Source organism: Apus apus, chromosome 2 (assembly GCF_020740795.1).
Source record: "Apus apus isolate bApuApu2 chromosome 2, bApuApu2.pri.cur, whole genome shotgun sequence".
Taxonomy (NCBI): Eukaryota; Metazoa; Chordata; class Aves; order Apodiformes; family Apodidae; genus Apus; species Apus apus.
The window spans coordinates 91,200,323-91,219,128 of NC_067283.1; the positions used below are offsets into that span (position 1 = coordinate 91,200,323).

General features: G+C 44.3%; 1 protein-coding gene across 1 annotated transcript; it reads right to left on the bottom strand.

Moving 5' to 3' along the window:
- Positions 1–1,366: 1,366 nt before the first annotated feature.
- IRX2 (iroquois homeobox 2) lies at positions 1,367–6,962 on the bottom strand. The gene is made up of 5 exons (XM_051610796.1): positions 6,720–6,962; positions 4,498–4,903; positions 3,328–4,068; positions 2,550–2,617; positions 1,367–1,872 (listed from the first exon to the last, which is right to left on the bottom strand). Exons 1-4 carry the CDS (start codon positions 6,960–6,962, stop codon positions 2,574–2,576), a joined length of 1,434 nt encoding a protein of 477 aa, XP_051466756.1. The 3' UTR covers positions 1,367–1,872; positions 2,550–2,573.
- Positions 6,963–18,806: the final 11,844 nt, after the last annotated feature.

Genomic DNA, 18,806 nt, shown 5'->3' on the forward strand with positions numbered 1-18,806 from the left:
AATATTGGTGTCTGCCCTATCAGCTGAGAAACACAAACACTTTCCCAGTCAATTAGACATCTTTATAGGGGTAAAATACGATGGGGGTGGGAAGATGGATCATGGGAATTGCATATATGTATTTAAGAAAAACAGCTTCCTTTCCCTCTGTTTAATATAATCACAACATATTTCCTGACTCCAGCCTAGCACAGCTCTTTATTCAGTTAACATTCCCAAGGCTGATGCCTGAAGTATCTAAGATCACTTTCAAATGCCCTTTCTAACAAGACCTGAGCAAGAGGCCACTAATTTTCACTGAACAAAAAGCCACTGGAGAGAGATCCGTTTGTCAATATCAACTGGTCCAGCAATTTCCCATCTTCAGACACATCGGCCTATCTGAGTTGGCAGATGTTTAGACAAGATTTTATAAATTGTTCAATATCAGACCATAATGAACCCCAACTGACCATTCCAAAGCAGCTAAAAGCATTCAGGATCTCCCCTGCTGGGATCTAATAATGCTCTCACGCTGGAACATTATTAATCATGGAATAAAATAGATGAGCCTCTTGAAAAATAAGTGTATGATTGATTAAAGGGCAATCTAAGAAGCTATTATTCTTGTTTTATAACCGTAAGTTATATTCACTCAATTTATCTTTTGGGGAAAATAAATGATTGTTCTTTTCTCTTCTGAAATTATATTAGATGAGGATTCCCATTATTTTACTAAAAATTAAAATGATTAAGTAGCTGATTTTATGAGCCAAATCAAAGTGGATTTCCTATATGACTGTGAAGATATGGTTTACTGATACAAAGAAAAAGAGGGAAAATAATAATAAAAAAAACATGAATCGGACTTTTTAATATTTTTTTTTTTTCGTTTGCATAGTTTTAGCCAGAAGCAGAAACAAAGAAACTAAAAATAAGCCATAGCTGATTATAATTATTTTTTCTTAGAAATAGTGGATTTAAAGGCTGTTTACTCAAATAAAGAGCTATTTCACACCCAACATAGTTTATAAGAAACACGCATGTATTCACATCATTCTCTCTAGGCATATGCATGCATATATACAAATACGTATTTGCACACATGTGTGTATTTAAAGCTTAAGTATAACGGAGCAAACCAGAAGGAATTAATTTATGCAAAGCATATCTTTGCAACATATTTAAATTGCTTACTTATTTTATGGTCTGAGCTCTACTAGTGAAATCACAACTTTCGTCATTTTTCTAAATAATAGATTATTATTTGGGGGGAAATGAACGAAAAACACCATATTGTTGCAGACTAGTCTGTTTTATTTACAATTAGAGATATAAATTAGTAAAGAATTCTTGTTAAACAACCAAAGATTGTATAACCATCAACGTTTCAAATAAAAACCAGGCAAAATTTATTTACAAAAAGTTCAGATTCCATTGCAATACAACTTGCATAAATTACTAGAAGCTTTATATCGTTACAAAAATAAATATCAAATTTGTTTCCACTTTGTAAGGACTCAAGTTCTCCAATCACATCTTTATTATCTCTACTGTATACATCTTTTACAAATAAATTTTACAGTAAATCCTATCACACCTATCGAATATATACCGTGGCAATGAAGTGATCAATTCAAGATATCCTGAGAAAAACAGATCTGTTTTCAAAAGTCACACATACATTGGGGAAACTATACTATACCAGCAAACTCACATATGTCCAACAAAGTTCTCTTTTAATAATTAGAGTCTGAAGATTTAATAGTGCTCTGTGGTCTTCTTTTATACAGTGGCACAAGATGTGATCCGGATTTAGAGATTTGTTATATATATTAGCTCGGGGAGAGATGATGGCTTGCTGACTTTTTTCAAAGCAATTGTGACACCTACCTGTGGACCAAGGAAAAAACCAGATCATCCAAAAATCCTTCAATTACACTCTAACACCATTAAACGGAAAGAAAAAAGGAAGTAAGGCAAAATTCCTACTCTTCTAATTTCTTCTGACAAAAGGATTAGTTAAAAAAATACCGGCAAGGAGATTTTTTTGTTGTTTCTTTTTCCCTAAACAGTGGAGGCATTAAGAGTATCATTGCTAGCTAGGCAGGAGACAATTCACAGATAATATATCCTGCTTAAGATGCACGTCTCTCCCTAATAATTGACCCTTTTTCTCTGAAATACACGGTCACTGCGTGAAGCCTCACTCAGAATGTACAGTTTTAGCACTGCCACGTGAGCACAAGCACTATGTTCTTAAACAACCTTCAAAGATATTTTTTTCCTCAAGCTTTCCTTCCGTAACATTCAAATAGTCCTTACGGCTTAGTCCTTACACAAGGGAAGAGTATGCGAGGTGAGGGAACTGTCTAACCTGACTTTAAAATTAAGACAAACCCAAGGAAGAAAAGCCGTAATGAGAGCTTTAAAAAAAACAGCAGTCTTACTTCGTAATCAGACTCTTAAGTAATGAAGCAAGAAGTCAACGTTAAGCAAGTCTAGAACTGTGCAACGCATCTTAGACCTGATGCCAAATGATCAGTGTAATAGAAAATGTTTTCACTTACTTGCATTGCTGTGTGATTGCACTTCTATAGGTATGGTTGTACTCCTACTGTGCAGACTTCAGTGGGATCTGTCAAAATAGAACCGTCAGTTAGTCACAGGACACAGCCAGCTAACCAGATTATACAGGGTGCATAGGTCCCAGCCCTCACTCGAGCATGATTATTAGCTGAGTCGTTTAAGAGGCCGGCCAATATTTTAGCATTGCACGTATATCGAGTGCATTGTTAGAATAAACTGACGATTATACCAGCGCAAAACCTTTTCAGAAAAAAAAAAAAAAAAGAAAAGAAAATAAAAGAAAAAAGAAAAAAAAAAAAAGCAGTTAAAATGTCACGCTTCACGTAATTTCACGTCCAAGGTCAGCAATTATCTGAACTCAAAGCTGTAAAACCCCTTGAGAATAGTGGAAACAAAGAGAGCAAAACCAGTTTGTCGGAAAAAAAATAATTACACCAAGTGCTCTCTGGATGTGTGTGTAGTTTTCCTTTTAAAATCACTTTTAGGAGCTGACTCCGCAGCAGGTGAGACTGATCTAAAAGTCGTCTTTTACATTTCCTCTCTCTGTTCTTACAGGCAGGTATGAATACGACAGCCACATGCAGTTTTTAATCCCCAGATTACACTACAGCCCATCTTCACCCGGCTGTCGTGGCGGTGACAGTGTGCTCACTAGCTTCTCCGGAGGTTTCAGTATTTACAGCGTATAAAGGACTCGCAGGAGTCGGGGAATGAGGGCGAGGGAGAAGAGGGGAAGAAAGCGGCAAAAAAGTCACCTACCTTTCTTAGAGTCATAACTAGAGGGCCTGTAATGTTGCTCTAGCTGGTTAGTGATCGTTTTCAAAGAGTCACTGCTCTGCTTGTGGACAGAGCTGGCGTTTAGGACAGTCTGACTTAGTCCCTCGTTTGAAGTCACTGCTGCGGAGTTGTATCTCAGGATTCCCTGGCTCTGCAGAGCGTTAAAGTTCCCATAGTTTGTATAATTGCTATAAAAAGGTGAGGTGTAATAAATATGCCTCCCTAGGAGGGAGGAGGGCGAGTAGGCAGCGCTGTGCGGGGCCGAGGCGGGGGTGGCCGAGGAGAGGGGCGCAGGCTGACAGCCCTGGCCCAGGCTCTGGCTCTTGAGGTCCGAGGTGGCGATTTCGGCCAGTGACCAGAGTTTGGGCTTGGTGGCCGGCGTCGGGGGCCCGGGGGATGAGCGGCCGCCCAGCACCGCCTTGCTGGCGCTGCGGGCGGCGTCGGCGTGCGGGTGGCCGAGGAGCGGGGCCTCCACGGCGGCCAGCGGCGAGGAGGTGGCTGGCTTGGCCGGCGGGTCATGCTCCCCGCCGCCACCGTCGTCCTCCTCGATGTCCTCCTCGTCCTCCTCGTCCTCCTCGTCCTCCTCTTCGATGTCCTCGTACTTGTCCTTGCACTCCGAGCCCGACTCGCAGAGGGGGTCTCCCGCTCGGCAGGGCAGCTTCTCGCCGTCCGACTCGGCGGAGCAGGAGTGGTCCGTCAGCGAGTCGACTTGCAAGCTGATCCCTGCAAGGGTCCGCCGGGCACAGAAAGGCAGAGTCAGGGCGGGGGCCGGCAAAAGAGGGGGGGCGAGAAGCAAGCACGGGCACCACCACCACCGCCACAGCGGCAGGCAGGGAGACATTAGCCGTCCCGGCCTTTTTCCCGCAACCGCGCTTCCAGGAGCATCCATCCCCATGGGCTCTCCTCCGCGGCACCCCGCACTGCCCCGCCTGTCCCCCGCACGCCGACTGCCCCGGCGCCTCCGCCCCCCGGCCACCGGCACTGCGCGGCGACAAGCTCCCGGTGCAGCTGGAGACGACAGGACGGGACACGTTTTGAGGTGTTTTTTTTTAAACACCGCCCCCCCACCTTCCCCGCTGTCCCGCTCCCGGGGGGACGCGAAGGAGGGGGGATGGGGGAACCCCGCCGCGGCCGCGGTGACCCCGTGCCCACCTTCGTCCTCTGCGGAGGTTTCGTTGCTCTCGGGCATCTTCTCGGGACTCTGCTCTTTACTCCTCGCCCCGTCGCCTTCGTCGTCCTCCTCGTCCTCGCTCTTGTTCCGCGGGGCCCAGGTCATCTTGTTCTCCTTCTTGAGCCGCCGGCGGGCGTTGGCGAACCAGGTGGAGACCTGGGTGAGGGTCATCTTGGTGATGATGGCCAGCATGATCTTCTCGCCCTTCGTGGGGTAGGGGTTCTTGCGGTGCTCCTGCAGCCAGGCCTTCAGCGTGGCCGTGGCGTCGCGAGTGGCGTTTTTCCTGTACGCGGGGTCGTTGAGCTGGTAGGGGTAGGCAGGGCTGCCGTACGGGTGGTAGCTGATGGCCCCGGTCATCCCCGTCGTATGGGCGTCGTAAGGGGAGCCCTGGACAGAACAAAACGGTGCGGTTGGCAATTTGTTACTGCTGGTAGCCATTAATAAGTTGTCAAGGAGAGATCGGCTGTTATATTTGTATTTCCCCGGGATGGTGGCTTGTATCCATATTCTATGAGAGGGAGAAGCAGCACCCAAAGGCCATTAAGTTGCGATTTCATTCCCCCGCTCAAACTCCCCTTCCTCCGTCCAGCACACAGACACAGGCACACGCGCTTAAAATCGGCGACGTTGTAATCTTTCTGACTAATTTCAGCTCCCTGTAATTGAGTATTTCCCAATATAATTTTTGAACCGCGTAAACATTTTAAAGGCCCTACAGGTAGTGTCTTGATATCTACATTTTTCTCAAAGGTTCAAAAGACGTTTCCTTTTTTTTTTTTTTTTTTTTTTTTTTTTTTTTTTTTTTCTATAGAAAATACAACAAAGCCGCCACTTAGCAATTCACTGCACTAATGCATTGCAAATCCAATTTGCAAATCAGAAGATATGCACCGTTTCGAATTGTTCAAATGCGATGTAATTAGCATTTTAATTCACCCTTTAACGTTTAAATTGCGCTTATATAAGTCTGCATAATGCAAGAAAAGTTAAAGATATCGCTAAGGAACTCGCTAACTTTCAGCACGTCTCTGAATCCCACAGATCGGTAGGCGAGTCGCAGGCGCAACATCACCCAATATCCCGCACAGTTCACCACCTCGCTGCAACTTCCAGCCACTCGCCTACTGCTTCTCAACAGAAAAAAACCCAAGCAAGCAAGATCCTCATGTCTTCTACACCACCCCGAATAAAGACTGCACCACAATTCACGCACCGTATTTTACAGACAGAAAACAAGTAGTTTCCCTGTCACTTTGCAGGGAGAGCTCACTACCCGGCTGCCACCCCCTTCCAGGATCTCTACTGCGGCTCCAGTCTCAAATTCTGGGCAGAGATCTTTGTGTATATGGACTAGATACATGTCTGACACTCTGTGTGTCAGTTTATAAAACTATTTAACCATCTAGACGTGCAGTTTATTTATACAGTTTATAGTTTTATTTATATAGTTTATGCACAGAATACACACACACGCAATTGGAAATGCTCTTTTTAACTAATAAGAAGAAAGTGAAATCCGAAACTGCGACCACCACAACCATCTAGGGCTTAAGCAAAGCTCACAGATCGCAAACAGATGCTCCTTTTCATTCCCAAAATCCAGTTAAACCATTAGCACAAAACACACAGAAAGTAAATAAAACCACACGGGGATAAAGCCCGCAGCGCTTCTAAACACCGACTAAAAAAGAGGGGGGGGGGGGGAAGAGAGAAACAAAAAATAAGAAAACGAGCAAAAGGGACCCTGTTTTATCCTACCACAGCGAACCGAAAAAAAAAATAAAGGAAAAAAAAAAAGAAAAAAAGAAAAAAAAAAGAAAGCGGGAAGGGAGGAGGGAATGAAAGCGTTCAACCCAACTGACTGAGACGATCCCTATTTCTTTATCCAGGGCCCCCGCTCTGCTAACCGCGGAGCGAGCCTGGGTCCCAGGCCCGCCGGCACCACGCTCAGCTGAGGCGCGGAGCAAGGCGGCTCCCCGGCCCCAGCCCCGGCCCCGACCCCGGCCCCGGCCCGCCGCTCGGCTCCGTTCCGCCCGTGTCCCCTTGCCCCGGCCGGGCTGCGCGGCCCCGCGCGGTGCGGTGCGCGGCTGTGAGCCGGGATGTCGGGGGCTGATGGTAAGTGTATGAGGAGAGAGGCTGAAAATGATGAGGATGAGAATGCGGATGCTAATGAAGAAGGAGAGGGTTTCTCTTCGGTAGTTACCATGTAGGAGGGGAATCCCGTGGCGGGGTCTGTGGAGTACTGGAGCGGGCTGGTGAAGCCTGTGGCCGCCGCCTGGGCGGTGAAAGCTGCCGATCCCGGGTAAGGGCTGAACGCCGATCCCGACGAAGACCTGGCCAGCTCCTCGCTCCTGGGGGCCGCCAGCGCCGACGCCCCGTACGCAGGGCAGGAGTACAGAGCCAGCGAGCCGGGGGGCTGGTAGAGGTAACCCTGAGGATAGGACATGGCTTGCACTGGCGTGCACAGGAGCAGGGAGGGGGCGAGGGTGACCGGCCCTGCTGCTGCCGCTGCTCCTGGCGCTGCTTTCGTGTTCTCTCTCCCCCTCTCTCCCGCCCGCCCGCCCGCCCGCCCTCTCTCTCTCTCTCTCTCCCTCTCTCTCTCTCTCTCTCTCTCTCTCTCTCTCTCCCCGGTTGGCTCTGTGCAGTTATGTAGAGAATCAGAATTATTATATGCTCCCCCCCATGCGCACCCGGTCAGAATATAAACAAACACGAAGGAAAAAAAAACACCAACAACCAAATAAACAAAAACCAAACACCCTCCAAAAGGGAAAATAAGTAGAGCGGTTAGAAATCTAACCGGGAGGGGAAGGGCATCTGAGAAAGACGGAAGAGGAGCGGGTTAATAAAAAGCGAGAGAGAGAAAGCGAGAAAAACAGAAGGGGAGAGGGGGAGAGAGAGGGAGAGAGAAGCGAGCCCCCAAATCAGAAAAGTGGCTGCTGCATATGGAGTTCTCCCAGTCAGCCAGCCAGCTCCCCCAGCGCCTGCAAGCCTGTATTTTGGGGGAAGTATAGAGTCTGAAGTGAAGAGTTGAGGGAAGGAGCACTCGAGTTTCTGAGGGACATTGGAAAACAGAGCTGTCCGTCACCGCCGCTCATCTGCATAGCGCGGCGGGCCCGCCCCCTCGCTCTCCGGCCCCGTCTCCTCCCGCGGCCTGCAGGCAGGCAGGCCGGCAGGCAGGCAGGCAGGCAGGCAAGCAACAAGGAGGCAGCGAAGGCAGTCTTTGTAATACAAGCCAGCCTCTCCGACTGCGAGCACACTGCTGAAGCCAGACGATGATACTGCTCATCAGTTCCTCTCCGGACTCTTTTACACACTCTCCATGACACCCTCTCTCTTCCTATATACATGCCGGGAAAAAAAAGAGGATATATATGGTGTATATATATATATATATATATGCATCCATTTGATGGGTCAACACCTTCATGCGCGCACTTGCTGAAACGCTATATGCACGCACACGTACCGTGGATGTGTGCATTTGCACACGTGTGGGTATGCAGGGCCAGGCTCGACTGAGCTGGGCAGCATACAAGGGAAGAGCACTTTGTGAAAGTACTGCCCTATATGGTAGGAAAGAAGAGCAACTGCTCAAACCAGCAGATCCAGGATGGCGCTGTTGCTGGCAGTGAGAGCTTTATAATTTTATAAGTTGCCACCAACAGTCAAGATCTAGTCATGGAGCGCGACTTGCACGTGAAGGGAGGTAAACAACAACAACAACAACAAAAAAGCAAACCACACAAAAAACCCAAACCAAACCAAAACAACCAAAAACAAACCAAAACCAACCAAACAAAAACAACTCACAAAAACTCCAAACCCTCATATTTCTTTCATTTCTACTCTTCCTGGTCTGGTGCATAGGGAAGAGGCCTGGGTGACTTTCTGGGAGGCTAGCTGCCTTGCCTCCCCACCCAGCCTCCAACCCCCCTGCCTTTCTCCCCTTTTGCAGTTCAGATAAATCGCCTGGAATACGATCAACCAAATAACATAACCTCTTCTTCTGCCCCCTCCCCTTGGCCACCGTCAGATTCTAGCCATTCCCTCCTCCTTGAGGACGAGACGACGGCACCGAGCCTTCCTTCTCAATGCAAACAGAAATAAATAAACATACATATGTGCACGAGTATTTTTGTGATTATTAGTCCAGAGGGACCCTTCAGAAACCAGCGACGAACTGTCTGCCCTCGAGCTCTGGCCTTCACCTCCCGGGGCGTCCTACGGTGTCGGCGCGCCTTCCAGTAGCAGGGGGCCCTCCCCGCAGCGTCCCCCCCGCCCCATGCCAGAGCTTTCCCCGCAGCTCCCCATCCCCACACTCCCCCAGATCCACCCAGCCCCGGGGCACGACACTGGGCCTTGGCCGCCTCTCCGAGCCGCTGCCGACGGGGCCGAGGAGCGCTAGGCCGCTCCGCGGCTCCTGTCCCGCACCTGCGCTCCGCACCGCCACCACCCCGGCGGGGAAGGGTCCGGCCGGCAGGTAGGGAAGGGACCGCTGGGGTTGCAGGGCTGGAAGCGACCGCGCTTCCCGCAAGCCTTTCATCCACAACATCTGCTGGTTTACCAGCCCGGGACGAGCTGGGGAAAAAAAAATAATAAATGTTTAGGCTCTCTCTCAAAAAAAAAACCCAACAAAAACAACAAGCAAAGAAAACCAACCAAACAACAGCAACACACACACACACACAAAATAAAAAGGGAAAAAATGTTCATCCAAACATGTTTTTTATTTTTCCAACATCTGTGAGTGAGCACTTATCCCATATTTAGCCAAATGAAGTTGCTTGACGTTTGCGGCCGACTTCTTCATGGAATACCACAGGTAATTTCGGCAAGTTAGGATGGGGAAAACACATCTGATGAGGTGCGCCGGGGTATTGACTCACCACCGACCGAGAGGAGATGGCGAAAGCTGAAGAATCGAGGGTTAGCAGGGCAGCCTATTGTTAATCAATTAAATATGCAGCTAATAAAAAAAAATCACTTCGAGAAGCCTTTTCAAGAGCCTTGCGGACACAGCGGGGAAAACGCAGTACTGAAACTACAGTAAAATACCGGGATGTGTAGACTGTCTGAAGCAATCCGAGCTTTCAGTTTTCTTTTTCTATCTGATTTTTTATTTATTTCCCTTCCTCTTTTCCTCTTCTGTGAAACCCACATACCAGTTTACCCCTGCCCTGCACGCAGCAGTAGAGATCTGGCCACCAGACACACACGGATTAATTCTTATCCAGACCTATCAGCTGGCCTGTAGAAGAGGCAATCCTTTAAAAAGCAGGTGAGGGGGAGGAGGTTAACACCAACAGGTATTTCTTGTCATTAACTCCCGACTTCCTGATAAGAGAGTGATAAACAACTGGTAAACTCAATGCAACAGATAACAGAAAAGACATTTGCTTCCCTGTCTGGTGATTAATGCGCATATATTAAATAAAAATAGTAACTTTAAAACCAAGAGCTTTATATAAAACACATTCATATTTCAGTAGTTCTATGGAATAATCGATATCATGCGATAACATCTGAATAGTCAATTCCTGTGTTCCGCAGTCCGCTTTCTAAGTATATGAGCTCTGCTGCTGAAAGGAGCAGCAGCTGGAGAGCTGAGAATGCAAAATTAATTATAACATTATAAAGTCATACATGAATCTCTCTCAGTCAACCTGCATGCCTTGCAAAATGTGCTATACTCTCTGCATTTTTATTTGGATAACCAAGTCTGCTCTTTTCCAGCAGGAGAGGTGTAAGTGTTTATCTACGAGAATTGATTGCTTTTAGTTCTTCCTCTTTAATAATTAGTGGAACAATGCAGATTGGGAATACAATGGACATTGTGTTTACATTACAAGGGATTAATGCTATTAAGTGAGTGTTACAGTTATGACCTAGGAAGAGTACTTAAATAAATACCGTGATCCCAGGAGAATGGATATAATTCAGTTCAGAGTGTGTGTCGATACGCGCACACACACACGCACACGAGAGAAACAAATCTCCATACATATGTACACGTACATACATATGTTACACACGCTAGGTATACGTGCCCACCCGTGTAAAACGTAGGTGCCGTTTATGCCTCCATCTGCATGTCTTTTCTCTATGAAAATCTATTTTTGTGATTTCGGTGGGAGGAAAGTTTAAATCAGTAATATGACTTCTCTTCCCCCAAACACAAAAAGCAACAGATTAGATTTCTGATATTTTAATTCTTGCAGTCAAAAAAAATATATTGTTTTATATACAGAAAAAGGGTTAATTTAGCAATCAGAGTTTAATGGAGTAAAATATTATCATTTCAAAAGACAAGTTCTTGCGTTGATTGTATTAGCATAATTTTTGAAGGGCTTCAGAAATGAATGGATTTATCCCCTGCACAGAGACGGTATGCATTTTATTACAAGTACACCACTAATTTGACTCTACACAATGTGGAGAACGCATTGCTAGTGGGGTCATTTAAATATAGCTGGCGAAGTCTTTGCCATAAACAAACCAGGAAACCGTGTCAATAACGTTTTATAATATCGGCCACTGTACGTGGTTTGTATTTAACTTTTTCTCGGAGTCATCTCTGATTTGAATGGCTTTCACGAGGAAGAGGTTTTTCATCTGCCTGCCTCCACCGCCGACACCTAATTTTCCCATACTACTACCCGTTACTAATAAAAAGCCGTCTAACTTGCGCAGTTAAACAGTAGAACAGTATTACATGCACTTTTTATTGGTAATAACTGTGGCAAATTAACATGCCTACAAAGAGACATTAAGACTTTAAACACTACGTTTTTATTTGAATAATCTATTAATTCGCCGTTTACCTTCCCAGATTTTAAGACGTGCTCTCGCCTTGTCTTCTTTAATTCAGTTTGCTCCAGCACAATTGAGAAGGTAGTCGAGAACCTCCTCCACCTCCCCCCCCTTTTTTTTTTTTTTTTTTTTTTTTTTTGGTAGCTATAGCTCATTGGCGTCCTAGGAGACAGGTTTTGCGGTTTGTCATTTATTAGCCACATCTCCTTGAACTAGTGACAGAGGCTGAAGTTTTCGGGCGAGTGAAGTTGAAAGCCACGTCTGTGGGAAAGGAGCTCCTGTCCCCGCTGCGGGAGCGCTGGCTGCCAGCAGCGCCTGCCCGCCCGCCTCAGCCCGGAGCTCGGCCGCCTGCCTGCTGGCCGTGTGCTCAGCACCCCGCTCCTTTCAGGTTTGCTCAGGTAAAAGAAAAAAAAAGAACAAACAAAGAAAAAGAAAAGAAATAAAATTGCCCTGCCGCGGGAGGGCCCGGAGAGGCGCACACGCCTATTGCCCAGACAATGCCAATTGCCCGGTGGTCATGACACCGGTCACAGCAACTTTTTGAGCAGAGCGAAGTGGAACTTGGTGGGGTCTGGAGATGTAACACAATGCGCAGCAGAACAGCTTCCTGTGACATAACCACACAATGGTCTGGGAATGCTTTCCCCTTTCTCTCATGAAATGGGGGACCGCCACCATCTCCCGGAGACAACGACGTGAAATAATAGACTATTGTATTTAAAAATAACAAATGACACACGCATACTGTGCAAGCGGACTTGTCCAGTTTTCTAGCAAAAAGAGCCTGGTTTACGAGGCTCTTTCTAAGCGAGACGCTTTGCAGGAGCGACCCGTGTGAACGAGGGGAGACTGGGGGAGCCGGGCGAGCCGTTATTCTGTAGAGTGGTTAAAGCAGAGAGCGGGGAAGGTGGCAAGGGACACAGGCAAAGAAAGAACTTTTCTTTCCCTGTCTCCAGGATGTGAAACGGTCGGTTCGAGCTGGGCATGAGAGGGGGCGCTGTGGCGATGGGATCGTCCCCGTTTCCCAGCACCGGTAGCGTGATCGTTAGTGTAAGCGCCTTCCCCGCGGTTTCTTTCCACATTTCAGGCATTACTTTTATTAACAGTGTTATCCGACTGTCGCCCGGTGATACCTGCACTAAAACGCGGACGGTTCGCATGAGTTGTGGTCACTTCTTTTCCCCTCATCCCCGTTTTATTTCTTTTCCTTTTCTTCTTCAGTTCGGTAAGAGCGAAAGAGTGTATTTCATTTTCAAAATAGACTGCAAGAATTCAGACCACTCTCTGTAACACGCAAACTCAAAAAAAAGATACATATGCACATAGGAAACATACCTCTTCTTTACAGCTCTTTTTCCCCTTCCCCTTCCCCCCCCCCTTTTTTTTTGTTTTGTGGTTTTTTTTTCCTTCCCCCCGGCCCCCCAGGAAAAAATGTGACTTCGGCATTTTACACTTGTAACGGGCCATGTCTTTACGAGGATTAGCACACCTCTTTTGAGACGTTATTAGGAGGAATGTTGAAAGAGAGAAAGAGAAAAAGAAAGAGAGAAAGAGAGAGAAAGAAAGAGAGAAAGAAAGAGAGAAAGAGAGAAAGAGAGAAAGAAAGGAAGAAAGGAAGAAAGAAAGAAAGAAAGAAAGAAAGAAAGAAAGAAAGAAAGAAAGAAAGAAAGAAAGAAAGAAAGAAAGAAAGAAAGAAAGAAAGAAAGAAAGAAAGAAAGAAAGAAAGCAAGCTAAAGCGTATCTCTAAAAAGCAGATCTGAAGCTTAGAAAAGTTGCTTCCCATATGTCACACTGTTATTAAGACTCTTAGTCATTTTCTCCTTAGGGAAACATAAGCAAATACATATCCATAAGTACATGATAAAAGATATCCAAAGCTTTCCTGAAGCCTGCTATTTTCACCTGAAAGACAGGCAGTGTTTCTCAAGGGGAGAACAAGTGTACGATCCACAGGTGGGATAGTCTCTCCTTCTAAAGGGGAAAGGAAAAAAAAAGAAGAAGAAAATTAAATTATACCACTCTATCTGGTTTTTGACCGCCGCGCAGCGCCCCGCGCAGGGCCCCGCGCGGAGCCGGGCCAAGCGGCCCATGCGTTCGGCGGAGCCGCAGTCGCTTCTCCCAGCGCCCGGGGTCGGTCTCGGTGCGAGCGGCTCCGAGCAGCCGGTGTAGAGCTGGGCCAGGGAGACCCTTCCCCGCCGGCGGCGAGGGAGGCGGGAGGGCGGGCGAGCTGCCCTCCGGCTCTGCGGGCAGGGCCCTCGGGAGGGGCAGGTCTCGCTCTGGGGGGTCAGGCGGGGGCGAGGAGACCCCCTCCTCCTCTGTGATACTGCAGGGGGAAGAATCCATCTCCGGCTCCGCAGGAGCCAGGCAGTCAATACCACGTCTTTGCCGCTGGATTTTCTCCTCTGCCAGCGTGTCTTGGAAAGGCTGCTTCAGAGTTAGTGGGAGAACGAATCCATTCAGCGCCTGGTGCACTCTCAAAGTGGGTGGTGGACAGAGGAAACGAAAAGCGAGACAGTTTGAAGGTCTGCTTTATTTTCAGGGCTCATGTTAAAACTGATTCATCCGACATAATAGTCAACAAGTAGGTTTGGGCACTTCGGTGCCCAAGGAGCAGTGGCAGGGACGCTCTTGGGAGCCCTTCAGCATGAGCAGATATGTATAAATGGAGTTATAAGGGTTCTTCACACTTACACAGGAGATAAAATATTGAAGTCACTCTGCCAGACCTTTTCCCCTTCTTCTAATTGCCATCATCTGTTTGATCACCGCTTTTAACACTAGAGAGCACCTGCTCACCTGCTTTGTGTTTTTCTCTCATTCATTCATGCATTCATTCACCTCTGTGTGTGTATATGTGTATGTATGTCCTTTATTTTAGACCCAGAAACACATTTCTAGATCGATTCTACCCCCTCACTCCCAAACCGGAACACCCTACTCTATCCAATAAATAACATTCCTGAATGAGAGACCTCTTTGTGTCCGTTTAAAACCAGGTAGTTTCCTTTCCCAGAACAATCTACTCTCCCCATTTTATGTTCAAGTGCCATTCGAGGTTGCTGGTGTATTTCCAAAAGTAGACAGAAAAAAGACAGAAATATCTGTAGTTATACTCAGGAAAAATATTACATATTCACGTGTGTAGTGATATCATGAGGTATTAAAAAAATCTATTTAAAATTGATACAGCTTAGTTCACAAATACTCAGGTAGCTTTATGTAATAATTTTGCATTTTCTTCAATAAGTGGGCAGCATCATAGATAATTGGAGTTCTTAGTTTCAGATTTTCCTTTAAATCAATATTTCTTCTAAATCAATGTTGAACTTTCAGTGTTTCTTACATGTAGTTAAGGAGTTACTACAAAATTATGTTTGTATTGTTTTATTTTTATTCTTTACTTTCAAGCAAGTTAGAATTTTTTAATTTTGGGGGTAAGATTTTTCATAATACTCATCCTTCATATACAAATGGTAAACAAGAAAACCCCCCAAACACTACTTTCAATATTGTTAGGAGCAAAAAAACACACCACCAAATGCTGTTTATAACTTGTTAAAAAATGCTATCTATGCTTACTTATATGGTTTAACTGCTTTTCCTGGCTTTGTAGCAATGCTAGAATAGTTTGTCAGTTGAACCAAGTTTACAGGCTTCCTTCGCATCATGTAAATGAAGGTCAAACAGACCACTTGGCCCCTAGTATTTCAACTTAAAACTGCAGATTTAGACACTTTCTTCCAGGAAGGTCTAGTCACCAATTTGCCATTGAGAAGTCTAAACATGTGCACATTTCTCCTCATACATCTTATTTCCATCAGCAGGAGCACAGAACGAAACCTAGGTGAAAAGAAAAGTTGTGCTTTGATTCCTTCCAACATCAACGTGGTTTTCAGAATTACATGAACTGTTGACTTTGTTATGTGTTTGGCTATGCTCAGCATAAAAGTGGGATCCTGTCCTGCTTAAAATACTATGTATAGGCTGATGCTTCACTTTATGAAAAGTCTGGAGATGTATTGCTTTGCTAGTAGTAAGACATCTGGGGGAAAAAAACCCAAAAGCTTGACAGAGGTCTTCTAAAATATCGAATGCCAACACAACCTAATCAGCAGATTTCTTGGGTTTTCAGAAAGGCATTTTATATTTGAAGTGTAAGTTCCAGGAATTTGAAAGAACAGATCTCTTGAACTTTAAGGTCCCTTCCAACCCAAACCATTCTATGATTCTACGATTCATTCTTAGCAAGAGACAATGAATTCTGCTTTAAGCAGCTCAGCCTTAAAACACATGGCCTTTTAATTTATCACTTAAAGGCAAGTAGTGAAATTATCCTTTTTTCTTTTCTTGGGTGTTCCCCAATTGCTAATTAGTGAAGTTCTAGAAGGTCATGACTCCTCTGCACTTTTGAACATGGATTTTTGAAAAAGTTGTTGAGAATTATGTGATGTCATTATCTCAAAGACCAGCGGTACAGAATGTTTGCATTTTATTTTTCGCGCAAATACACCGCCTGAATTGTTCATCTGGGACCCCTTTGGTGGAGTCCCTGTACATGAAAGATAGGAAATGATAAGGATAGGAATAAAAAACAACTGAATAACCTGCAGCCTCCACTATGACATTTTGTCTCAAATAATTATGTCCTGGGATCATCAACATTCATATAGTGTTCTGGTCTTTTAGTTTTTCTAAGCTGTTGGATTCTCAAAACAGGAGTAAATCCAAAGTTCCTTCCTTTCTCTCACTCTTTCCCTCCTCTGTTGTTACTCCCTTACCTTCACTTAGCTGAGATTTTCTAGAAAGTATTGGTGTGCCGGATGCATTGTGACTTGGCAATGGTGGACTTCCGATTGTGACCTTCAGAAGGGAATAATCTCATCAGAAGAACCTTATGAGGTACTTCTTGTTTGAACTTCAGTTCAGTAGTAAGACACATCAGACAGCCTTTGCTATATGTTTAGTGAGATTTCTTAATAAACTAAAATGTAATTCTGCAAACACACTGATTCAAGAATTTTTTCAACATCATTCTTGAAAGAATGTATAACAGGATTTTGGTTTGCACAGGCAGTTAATACAATACATGCACTTGCACATCAGTTAGAGTATTTTTTTTTCCCAAGGATAGGTACTGAGTTTCAAACATGTCTTGTATTTCAGTTGAATTTATGCACCTTATTAGATTTGTGAACACTATCCAGTAAAAAACATTTCCATTAACTTGATTTAAAATAGTGTATGAAGGGATAAAACATCAATTCTATTCTAATTAATTCTAATTAATTTCAAATGTGCAATTCAATGAAGAAACAATACATTTAATACACTTATTTTTGTTTTCATTTTCTGTTTTTTTGTTGTTTTTTTTTTTTTACCTGATTAATGGAATACTCTCTTTCAATTGAATTTTGTTTGACAGATTTTGCTTAAAAATTGTTAGTCCACTAAGGCTAGAAACTAATCTGTGACTTTTACTTGGGACTAGACTTTTATTAGTCTTTTGCTTGCTCCCTTTTCCACTTTAGTTGGCTATGTACTGTCTACCAGATCTACTTTTCCTGTAGTCACTGCTCAGCATTTTGTCAATGGAACATGTAGGCCACAATTCTTCTTATTTTTCAGGCTCATTCTATTGTTCATAAGAAAACTCAGTGAAGATTAAAAAAATAAAAGTATTTAATCAATGTTCAAGATTACTCTTTGATATTATGTGGGAGATCAAGACTCTGTAACAGCAGGTGCAGCACAAATGCACAGCTAAAAGAACTGCTCTTAACCTATACAGTAAATAGGACAGATATATGTGAATACTAGTGGGAAAGTAGTTATGCTAACAGACTTTTACAGATCTGTTAGTAAGTTTAGAGATATAAATTACATTTTTTGAGTTAGGACTTTCAACATAACTTAGGTCATAAAAAAGATGACAAGCACAGAAGCATCCAAGAAAATATTAGTATGTGAAAGACCTTGGAAACAATCAATTTTTCCAGCCAAGGGGCAGGACCAAGTGCACAACCAAACTGGATGGGTACAGCTAACCACTGAGCATACACAAGGTGAAACTTTATACAGAATGAACCACAAAACAGGGAGTAAATTAGAGACATTCAAGTGTATTTGCAATAATGAAGCTTTATACTAGTGACTAGTTAATAAAGGAAGGATTCTGTGGTGTTCCTCCCTGCCTTAACAAACAAAATGAGACCCTCAAACTTCAGCATCTGAGGTTGGGCAAGAATGATCCCCTCATGGACTGACTATGTTTCTGTCTCTTCATCTCTTAAAGCATACAAAAACATCAGCAGTAAGACTCTTCTCTCCTCTACTTTTATTAAAACTGTATCATTAATTATTTCCTTAATGCAGCATTTGTATTTAATTATTTTAATTAATTTGTGTTTTTTTTTTTTCCGTTATTCAGCAAAGACCTTTTAAAAATAGTTCTTTAAGGTACCTTAGAGCTGATAATTTGTTCTTCCTTGATTCTTTAGAACATGGCTGGGGGTCAACAGCAATCTGCGAGGAAATTCAGCTGAAGGACCAAACATTGGATTCCACACCAAGAGAAGGTAGATTGTTACTTTGGCTACTATAGTTGAGTATTCTGTACTTCTACACTGATGCTTTTATTGAGTGTCACAATTAAAAAATGCTTTTCTTTTGTACATGTTACTCTGTGTGATGTATAACTCTAGATTTCAGCAGAATAATAAAAAAAAGTTCCATCAAATAAGATCTATAAGACAAAAATTACTTTCAAATGTTAGACCTCACTCTGTTTCGTCGTAGGAACCGTATATAAATTGTAAACTTCACATTATATTTTGGGATAGAGCTCAAGAACAATATAAAAATTGAGTGCACTTCACAAATAATCTATGTGTGCTCTCTGGGTCAGCACAAGGGATTAGAGGCAAACACATCAGGACAAAACTCATCTCAACCCACACTCCCTTAATTTCCATTTGAGGGAGTTTGAAGGAAACTGTGACAATCACCAGCCAGCATGGTTGACTGGGGATTCAAGCCTATAGGATGCTCTATGGAGTGCACTTCTTCCACTGTGTAGACCCAGTCATTGTGTAGTGTATAGTGCCATGAACATTTGGCTGATGGGCATACTGCTCACAGACTTATACAGTAGATCTCAGAACTGCCATTTGAATAAGATGGCTGGGAAAGCTGATTTGGTGACAGGTCAGAATCAAAATACCACAGAGGGAGGTTAAGGCTTGTCTGAGGAGGCTGCATGAGCATCTTAGCCTTCAGTTTAGGAAGAGTTTTGGCATTGCTTCAAGAAGATTTCTGGGCCTAAAAGACGTTTTCAATAACAGTGACACAACTGGAAGCCTATACCTTGTTGGTCTCAGTGTGGTTTGAGCTAGTAAGTGTCTGAACCCCTGCTGAAGTTGGTATTTGATAAAAGAAAACTTCTGAAACATATGACTACCTAATGCCCTGATTAAGAACT